The following is a 10,588-nucleotide window of genomic DNA, read 5'->3' on the forward strand; positions in this document are numbered from 1 at the left end:
CCAGGCGGACGTACCCAACAAGCTTCCTGCTCCTCCTTCGGCGGCTCAGTTCGGAGTGAAAGAACGGCCAATCAAGGATGAGCATTTTGAAAGGTTCCTGATTGGCTGATTCTCGGGGTCCCTTAGTGTGGGGGCAATACGGGGTTTCCTCCGAGCAGAGCTCATGACTACTTAATTGAACTCAATAGCTTTTTCTTTTGTAATTTTCTCCTGTATTTTATAATGAACCGTTTAGAAATCTGAAGAATCTTCAGGGGTGAACGTGACCCTGCAGTGGTATCGAGGTAGGAATACCATAGCCGTTGCTGTTACAATGACTGACCAGGGTGTAGGGAAAACCGGTTCAGGGACGCCAAATATGTAATCATAGTGGCTCTCTGAAGGCACCAGTTCTGTAGGGTTTGGGCATTTACTGAGACAATTATTAATTGTAGCAGTAAATCACAAAGTTGATTCTTTTGGTGGCTTTAGAATCCAACCATGCGACATAACTCAAACAACGCACACACACAGGTACTAATACACGAGGATACATTTATTAATACATAGAATATGCATATAAACCTAACAGATCTTATCGAGAGGGTTATCAGAATACAAAAGGTATATTCGGTCAGTTACAAAGAGTTACACATCAAGAGGACATACGTTCAGTATATCATTCATTAAGACCGTTTCGTAAAGTGAACTTGGTTACAACTTCTACATTAGATACTCAAAACAAGTACATAACTCTTAGGAATTAAATTGATATCAACTGGTTTGGATAACAATTGAATTCTCGAGCTGTAATGCATTGAAGTTGAATACTCATCCAATCTTTGGGGATTCAGATCTCCTACGGGCACAAAGAAGCAGTTGCAGGCTGTTGCTGTCCAATCGGCGCTCTCTGGCTCCGTGCCAGGCTGTGCTGTGCGGCTTGCGACGGTGCGCTGCTGATGCTCACTGTTGGCTTTAACTAGCAAAGTTTGTGTACAGGAGAAAAGATGACTGTGGGTCCCAGCAAGTCAGGAAGAGGACCGGTTCATTCCTGGTGAAGAGCTAGTTCTGAATAGTAATTCAGCTGTCCACAGTTCCGACCTGTTCACGAGGCCTGCTGCTGGTTACTCTCTGGCAACCTCCACTCTAGACTCTTAGAACAAAGGAAAGTTCTGGCACTCGGACACACTGGCCGTTCCGTGGTTGTCCGGGCTGAGTCTCAGGATGGTCAGGAGGCGCGCTGCGAGAATGTCCTGCCCTTGGGATTCTCCTTTGAATTCCCTTTAGAATTGTTGAATCTGAATCTGAATCTTGTCGAATCTCCCAGGCTCTCTGTGTTGCCTGTTTTTACCTGGAGGAACTTCAGCTCATTGATTGGCTGAAAGTTCCATGGGCATCAGAGTCCCACGTGGGTTACTCGGCCCTACCAGTCCCTGATTGGTTGATCAAGGTGAGATATGAGTCACTTAGTCCTGACACTTAGGAATGCAGTCCAGATGTCCAACTCGCACTCCCTAGACAGATAGGCGCCAATGGATAACCATTGATCATGATAGCCAGGCTTAGCTAAGTGCATCCCCCTTTGGGAGCTGTCCTTATCAAAAGAAAACATCTTGCATGAATGGTTTCTCTGTGGCTGCACCACAGAGATGAACAGAGAAATGGGGCCTCATTTGGGAAGCTCAGAAACACTTAATTCTGCCTTATTATTAAGCCTCGCCGCTACAAGGGGGAGGTGGTGTTGTCCATGACAGGACCACCTCCTGCATCCTGATTGAAAAGCATGTCCTTGGGAGGATAAGAATACAGAGACTTGGAACAGGTTGTAAAATTCTGTGCATCTTTATTATTTGTTCCTTCATTTATCTGACAAAAAAAGAGAATTACATGGAAATCAGTGCAAAGAATAACAGCAGGCATCGTGAAGTAGTGCTTAACACTCTGTGCTTATTGTAGAGGTTCTAAATAATATTATACAATAATGTTTGCCTTCATACAGTGTATTGTTTTGAGACCAAACACATCAACACTTTGCTTCTGCCCTGTGTAATAAAACAACATTCGGAGAGCAGCACTCCGACAGCACATCAACAATCCCAAACTCCACCATCTTGCCTCTAAATTGTGAGATGTGGGACAACACAGCCAAGGGTGTCAGTGCAGAGGCAATTATCTACACGCTTATCAGCACAGAGGCTCCCGAAGGCTACCTGAGCACTGGACCCAGGTATCTCATTAGGATTGGAGTGGGTGCTGTGTGTCACAATACTCAGTCAGTTGTTCTACAACTCTAAAACCAGTGAAACATCATCAACACTTAATCACTAATGAACGACTCGATACAATTGCCTATGCAAATAAATAAATGGGAAAACAAGGCACAGGGTGGGAGATGGGGGTGTTCAGCCAAAGTGGACATTGTCCAAGCGAGACGCCGACAGAAGACAGGCAGTCCGTGACGCTCTTGGAGACGAGGCGGGCAAGACCATCATCTGGCCTTTCTTTCCTCCCGGTCCCTCTCATCCCCAGAGCTGGGCGGCGAGGAGGAGGAGAGCGAGGTGGAGGGTGGTGGTCAGGGACAGGGGGCCCAGCGAGAAGCCGGACGAAACCTCCACCGTTCGCCTGTTCAGGGGCTGGATGCTGCGGTAGATGTTGGTGATCGGACTGGCAGCCTTGGTTTCGCGGTAGAGGCTGGTGGAGAACAAGTCGATCTGCGTGGAGAGAGGGGTCAGCACATGTGAATTAGAGTGTGAATTAGACTGTCGACCCATTTCTCTGCTAAACCTAGACTACGAAATTAGTGATTTAATGGTAAGAAGTCACTTGTATAATGGATTACTGTTACTTTGAAGTTACTTTAACTTTTACCATTACGAACATACTGGGGGGTGATGCTTTTCAAAATGATGTATTACTTAACACAGCAGCTGTGCACACTACATACTCTAGATTGTTGTTCAGTACTGTTCTAAACAACTTCCCTACAACTCTTTAACATTTTCAGAAGTAATTCTAAAGGTGAGGCACTTGCCACTGTAACGCATGACTTTTTCAAAGTCAAACTCCCTTTGACACGGTCTGTAAGAGTTCCCAAAGACAGGACAGATTGACCCTGTACAGCTGGACAGTACATCGCACCGGGGAAGAGATTCGTAAAAGCACTGTTGAAAATGTGAATTTTCCGATGTGACATTTGAATGTCATCGCAGACCTGACTTGAGAATTAACTCCCGAGAATGACCATCCCACTAAAGCCCCAAGGCCCCAGACAAGGGGTAGAGGGGTAATGAGTAAGTTGGGCCAATATGTTAACGCTGCCGGAGGGAGGAGCAGATCTGTATCATCTTGTCTGGTTTTGTCTTGTCCCAGGTTTATCGAGCACAGCTGTGTTCCTGCCCCTGACCCGGGTTCGATCATGGGCGCTCGGGGGCTCAGAGAGTACCCAGCCCCACCTCCTCAACAGTGGCTAAGACCTCCTGCCAGGGCCCAATTCTACCCTGCCTGCTTTTCAAGGAGTGAGGAGTCGGGGTAGGTCAGGGCATCCCGTGTCTACGGTATCTCGCTCGGCGCGCCGAGCCCGGTTCCGTGTGCGCGGATATCGCTGGTGCCCACTGGTCACTCACCAGGTCTCCGCTGAGCCTCAGGGGCTGCTGGAACACCGTCCACACCACAGCCTCTGAGCAGTTGGGGGTGGTCAGGGATCCCTTGTAGCGGTAATACTTGGAGCGATCCACTCCTGAGAGCAGGTCGTTCAAGGAGAGCCGGAGAGAGAGATCCAGGCTCTGATCTGGAAGACAGAGAGACAGATTCACGCTCTGATCTGGAAGAGAGAGAACTCGTGTCTGAGAGAGACTAAGAGAGATCCACGCTCTGATCTGAGAGAGAAGAAGTGATCCAAACTGACTTGTCAGAGCACGAGAGAGATCAAAACTTGTGTCTGAGAGAGACCAAGAGAGATCTATGCTCTGATCTGACAGAGAGAGGACAGGGGAGGGTGGGTTTGATCTGCATGCACAATACGGGTGGACGTGACAGGACATGGTCACTGCGCCCTCATCCTCACCTTTCTCACTGATGTTCCTCAGGTGTGACGTCAGCACCCTCCAGCTCTCAGGCGTCTGGGTACCGTTTGTTGCCTAGCAACGCAAAAAACACAGATCAGTGCTGCACAAACGCCAAACCGACCATCTGCCTCTTGAAGTGTCTAATGGCTGACCGTCTCTGTCCCTGTCCAACCATGATGGTCTTTCCCTGTGGGAACTGGCTGGGTGTTTTTCTGATTTCCGACTGTCCTCTCACCTCGATGAGGAATCCCAGGACCGCTTTCCCCTCCGGGTCATTCTGAGCCTGCTGGAGGTCGTACCCCTTCTTCAGGTGGACAACGTGGAGCTGGAAGAGAGGGACAGAGGGGGGTCAGGTACTTCCACACCTCTAAGGAACGGAGCCGTCCCGCAGTCCGCTGTGCGTCCCAGATCCCCCGTTTACAACTCGCACCCAGGACCCCCGTCTCTGGCCCGTCCAGTCCGCCCCGGTCACACGCTGTGCTCTGGCCGGTTCTGGAGGTGCTCAGTGGGTGACCCGTGGGCTGGCCACAATGGCGCGGGTGTTGGTTGGAGAGGAATTGTGCAGTGGAGCGGGCTGGAAGGGCCAGGGACCGGACAGCAATGGGGTGGCCAGTCTTCAGCCTCTGGGCTGGGGTACCCTCCCTTACACCCCCTTTTCCCTCTCTCTCACCTCCATGGGGTACCTCCTGCCGTCGACGGTGTGCTCGGACCCCAGGCCGGAGCTGGTGTTGCCCCAGTGCAGGTGGAACTGCTGGGCCACGTAGGTGTCGGAGAGACCCCCCCCTCGGATCTCCACTCCTTCCATGAGCTTGAGCGTCACTGAGGACGAGCAACAAGAGAGAGACACTGCTGAGGGAGCTCACTGTGGGGAAACAGCCAGTCTACACCAGTTTGTGTTCTGGTGCTTTCAGACAGACACTGGAATAGTGCACTGCAGGGAGCAGAAGAATATCTGTGGTTCCACTCCGAGATATAACTCCCATACTTATCAGCCCATACCCCTCCTCTCTGTGTCCGCCTCTGGTGTCACTCAAACCCTCTGCCTCCTCCTAGACTGTTTGTCCATTACTGATGACCTCACTGTGCTCCTCTGCCACTCCATCTCAGAGTCTGGGGTTGATCATGTCGCTGGACCTCTCTCTGAATATTTCTCTGTCTGATGGTGATGATGCCACCGGACCTCTCTCTGGATATCTGTCTGTCTGATGTTGATGATGCCAGCAGACCTCTCTCTGGATATCTGCCTGTCTGATGTTGATGATGCCAGCAGACCTCTCTCTGGATATCTGTCTGTCTGATGTTGATGATGCCAGCAGACCTCTCTCTGGATATCTGTCTGTCTGATGCTGATGATGTCACAGGCCCTCTCTCTAGCTGTCTAGTTTTGATGATGTCACTTTCCTTTCCCTGGCAATCTGCCTTCCTCCATGTGCCTCAGTGTCAGATGTTGATGATGTCGCTGGACATCTCCTTGCCCTCCATTTACCTGTGTGTCCGATGTTGGCGATTGTCCTGAACTTGGTGCGGTTGTTGTACCCAGTGAAAGAGAACTTTGTTAGGCTTGTGTTCTTCATCACGTTGGCTGTTACAATGTCGATGGGAGACTGGCGCTGCCCATCGCAGTTGCCAATGGGTTTTGCTGCCCAGACCACATCATCTAACACAGAGGAGAGAGAGGGGTTAATACAGACAGACCTGTGTCAGGACAGACAGAGAGAGGGGTTAATACAGACAGACCTGTGTCAGGACAGACAGAGAGAGGGGTTAATACAGACAGATCTGTGTCAGGACAGACAGAGAGAGGGGTTAATACAAACAGACCTGTGTCAGGCCAGACAGAGAGAGGGGTTAATACAGACAGACCTGTGTCAGGACAGAGAGAGAGAGGGGGGTTAATACAGACAGATCTGTGTCAGGACAGACAGAGAGAGGGGTTAATACAGAGAGACCTCTGTCAAAACAGAGAGAGAGGGGTTAATTCGGACTGAGGACAAAGAGAGAAGGGTTCATTCTGACTCAGGACAGAGAGAAGGGGGTTAATTCTGTCTCAGGACAGAGAAAGGCTGAGTCTACAGAGTGAGACGAGTAGCTGGACTTACTGCAGGTCTCGTCATGGTAGCACCACTCTGGAGGGAGAGAGACAGAGAGAGAGAGTTAGTCCAGCTTCAACACACCTTCAACCCCCTGAGTCCTCCTGCTCCTCACTCTGCTCTCCCTGATCAGGCTGTGTTTATTCTCGACTCTGGTCTGCTCAGCTCTGCCTGCAGCTCCAGTCATGGCCAAGACCACACTGGACTGTAGTGACCTGGTGTGGGGGTCTCCAGTGAGAGTCTCTTACCTTCAGAGGCTCTGGCCAGCATAGGCAGGCTCACAATGACCAACACAGCAAAGAGGGAGTCCATCTGGAGAACAGAGAGAGGGGTTAATACAGGACACTACACTGACTGGACACTACAGTACATTAACACTGCACTGAGAGAGAGGGGTTAATACAGGACACTGGACACTCCAGTACATTAACACTGCACTGAGAGAGAGGGGTTAATACAGACACACTGACTGGACACTCCAGTACATTAACACTGCACTGAGAGAGAGAGGGGTTAATACAGACACACTGACTGGACACTCCAGTACATTAACACTGCACTGAGAGAGAGAGGGGTTAATACAGACACACTGACTGGACACTCCAGTACATTAACACTGCACTGAGAGAGAGAGGGGTTAATACAGACACACTGACTGGACACTCCAGGACATTAACACTGCACTGAGAGAGAGGGGTTAATACACACACTGACTGGACACTCCAGTACATTAACACTGCACTGAGAGAGAGGGGTTAATACAGACACACTGACTGGACACTCCAGTACATTAACACTGCACTGAGAGAGAGGGGTTAATACAGACAGGTGGGTGGGTATCGTCGCGGTTCTTTAATGCGCAGTTTAGGGGCTACTCGCCGGCGGCCCTTTCAGCTGGGCGTCTCCGTCTGAAACGGCGCTGTAAGCGGCGGAGAGCCGGGGGACGAGCCCTGGTCGACAGGAGTGTTTCTCAGACTCGCCACAGCGGCGGGCGAGCAGCGCGGGATCGCTCCAGCCCGCTCTGCGTGACAGGACGGGCTGGAGCGGCCACCCCACGGGACAGAAACAGCCCCCAGCGTGCGGGACCGCTGGGTGGGGGGATCACAGGCTGTCTGTCACCCGCCTGCCTGCGCCCCCGGACCGAGACGCGAGCTGGCGGGCTCATGGCTGACCCCTCGCACCCGAGCCATCGCGCTTGTCAACGTTTCCCATCAGGCCGATGAGCACCAGGGCCACAAGACACAAAAACACCTTTGTCCCCCAGGCAGTGACTCCGATTAATCGCTCCTATCAGTCACTGACCATGACTTAAACTGTGTTGGAATATCGATTAGTTTACCACTACGACACGACGTGCATCAATCATACTATTGTCTGCACGTGGATATGTAATACGGACAGTTTACTTATCGCTTACAAATGTGGATCCATGTCTGGGGTTCTCACACGTCGGTAGAGTTCTGACACACTCGTGTCCGCATGTGTCGAGGGCATGAGCGGCGCACCGAGTCGAGTTCCTGAGTGAAAACTTTCTCGGGCAATAAAAAAGCGATCTGTCCGTTCAGGCCCGTCGCCGGCTTGAGAAACGCTCTATAGCGTAAATGAGGAGGGGTAACTATTCTGGAGGCGGCGGTGGTGAGCACTGAGGAAGGTGGGCATTTATTCAAGTGTCCCGCGTTTCATCGGCCTAATGTGCGCAACCGAATTCTAACGCACGGCGCTAATTCACTGGCGTTTCCCACTCGCAAAACCGACGAAAGTTGCGGTCTCTGCAGAAAGCGCTCTTTCTTCCACGATGAGTTCGCTGCCGACCGACCTAACTTCTTTTATTATTTAAAAAAAAGTGTTTTATTTTAGCACGGGAACCGAAAATAATTCTAAAAAAAAAAAAGAAACCGCTCTTTAATTCCGCTTCACCGTCAGTCGGTTCCCGCGTCCGGCCCCAAAACACGCCCGCCACGCACAATTCTGCGTGGGGTGCTATTTCTGTCAGACCGGCGCCAGAGGCCTGGGGGGGTCCCCCGGCGGGTTGAAGGAGGGGAGTCACCCCGGTGCACACCCGAACTCGCTCTTACCTCGTGTCTCTTGCCCCGGTGGCTCTGCGTGCGTGGGTAGGTGGGTGTCTCGCGTGTCTCTCCGCACTGGCTGTCACGGGCTCTGTCCCGATGCGTGAGTTGGTTTCCACTGCTGCACAGGTGCGTATATATAGACACCTGGACCACGAGACACCCGCACCCCCCACCTCCTCCTGCACAGTCACGCGGTCACGGGCGCGCGGGATAACATCGCCTCCTCCTCTTCCTCCTCCTTTTGGGACAAGGGGAGAAGGACAGCTCTGGGCCCACGGAAAGCTTCTGTCACTCAGGCTCCCAGATCGCAGTATCTGGATCTGTCTCATTCCGGTCCACTGCTCCTGGAATGCTGTGAATCCACGTGCGAGATCGTCGCCCGCGTCTCTCTGACAGCCACGCGGCTCTGCTTCCACTTCCCTGATCCTCACGGCCCAGCCAGCAACTTCCTGCTCCACGGGAGTCCTGAAACACGGGTCTCCTGTCCCCTGTCGGTCTCTCCTCTCGGGACTCTCCCCCCTCTTCCATCCCTGGGGCAATACTGTCTGATCTCCTCCATTCTTCTCTCTGTCCAGCGCTAGCTGTTCAGACACACTGGACACTCCAGTACATTAACACTGCACTGAGAGAGAGGGGTTCATACAGACACACTGACTGGACACTCCAGTACATTAACACTGCACTGAGAGAGAGAGGGGTTAATACAGACACACTGACTGGACACTCCAGTACATTAACACTGCACTGAGAGAGAGAGGGGTTAATACAGACAGACACACTGGACACTACAGTACATTAACACTGCACTGAGAGAGAGGGGTTAATACAGACACACTGACTGGACACTCCAGTACATTAACACTGCACTGAGAGAGAGGGGGTTAATACAGACACACTGACTGGACACCCCAGTACATTAACACTGCACTGAGAGAGAGGGGGGTTAATACAGACACACTGACAGGACACTCCAGTACATTAACACTGCACTGAGAGAGAGGGGTTAATACAGACACACTGGACACTCCAGTACATTAACACTGCACTGAGAGAGCGAGGGGTTAATACAGACACACTGACTGGACACTCCAGTACATTAACACTGCACTGAGAGAGAGGGGGGTTAATACAGACACACTGACTGGACACTCCAGTACATTAACACTGCACTGAGAGAGAGGGGTTAATACAGACACACTGACTGGACACTCCAGTACATTAACACTGCACTGAGAGAGTGGGGGGTTAATACAGACACACTGACTGGACACCCCAGTACATTAACACTGCACTGAGAGAGAGGGGTTAATACAGACACACTGGACACTCCAGTACATTAACACTGCACTGAGAGAGAGGGGTTAATACAGACACACTGACTGGACACCCCAGTACATTAACACTGCACTGGGAGAGAGGGGTTAATACAGACACACTGACTGGACACTACAGTACATTAACACTGTATCTAGGGGTTGCAGGCAGAGTGAAGATTTCGGCCAATTAAAAATAAGAGGAAGGGGAAGGTTTGTGCTAATTGCTCTTAGAAGCATCTGAACTTGTTCTCCCGGATCGTCTTTCCCTGAGTGATGTCTGGGTCTCAGGAGGCTGTGTCACGCTGTGAGGATGCAGATTCCCGAGTGATGTAGTTACAGCTCTCAGCCAGCAGGGGGAGGCGATGTCCTTCCACAGCGCAGTCTGCCGCAGTAACGCTGGGGCAGTGAGCCAGTTTGTAATTACAGCCTCTGCTGGTCTGTACTCATGAGCCCCCAGGGTCTGTAGTTCTCTCCGACATGTGATGCAAGGTTTTCACGGGAAAAATGCTCAGCACAGTGAAATTCCAAGATGTCTGGACGGTCATCACTCCCTTTCGCTGGAGAAATCCCAGAATGTCAACGTCCTGTAGCACAGTGCCTGCTGGTGATGTCACTCGCTTCCTCAGCTACTGATGTACTTGCATGTTCTGCTTCATGACCAAAAATCAGATTTGTTCTCATCTTATTTTTTTAATTTAGTCTCAGAAAGTCATCAAAAGAGGTTCTGCCTACTTCCTGCCCTGTGATTGGCTGCTGCTCTCCGATGTGGGCAGTATGTCTGCAGCAGGGCTGTCCAGTCCTGTTCCTGGAGGGGTCAGTCGGTGTGTCTGCAGCAGGGCTGTCCAGTCCTGTTCCTGGAGGGGTCAGTCAGCGTGTCTGCAGCAGGGCTGTCCAGTCCTGGTCCCAGAGGGGTCAGTCGGCGTGTCTGCAGCAGGGCTGTCCAGTCCTGGTCCCGGAGGGGTCAGTCGGCGTGTCTGCAGCAGGGCTGTCCAGTCCTGGTCCTGGAGGGGTCAGTCAGTGTGTCTGCAGCAGGGCTGTCCAGTCCTGGTCCTGGAGGGGTCAGTGTCTCT

At 51.6% G+C, this 10,588-nt stretch overlaps 1 protein-coding gene across 1 annotated transcript; it reads right to left on the bottom strand.

Moving 5' to 3' along the window:
• Positions 1-1,798: 1,798 nt before the first annotated feature.
• On the bottom strand, positions 1,799-8,465 carry LOC148659738 (carbonic anhydrase 4-like). The gene is made up of 9 exons (XM_088637506.1): positions 8,209-8,465; positions 6,382-6,445; positions 6,143-6,169; positions 5,530-5,700; positions 4,714-4,862; positions 4,279-4,368; positions 4,043-4,115; positions 3,603-3,766; positions 1,799-2,690 (listed from the first exon to the last, which is right to left on the bottom strand). Exons 2-9 carry the CDS (start codon positions 6,443-6,445, stop codon positions 2,499-2,501), a joined length of 930 nt encoding a protein of 309 aa, XP_088493632.1. The 5' UTR covers positions 8,209-8,465; the 3' UTR covers positions 1,799-2,498.
• Between the last annotated feature and the right edge of the window lie 2,123 nt (positions 8,466-10,588).

The sequence above is a fragment of the Lepisosteus platostomus genome, chromosome 6, assembly GCF_059453375.1.
Source record: "Lepisosteus platostomus isolate fLepPlt1 chromosome 6, fLepPlt1.hap1, whole genome shotgun sequence".
NCBI classification, from domain to species: domain Eukaryota; kingdom Metazoa; phylum Chordata; class Actinopteri; order Semionotiformes; family Lepisosteidae; genus Lepisosteus; species Lepisosteus platostomus.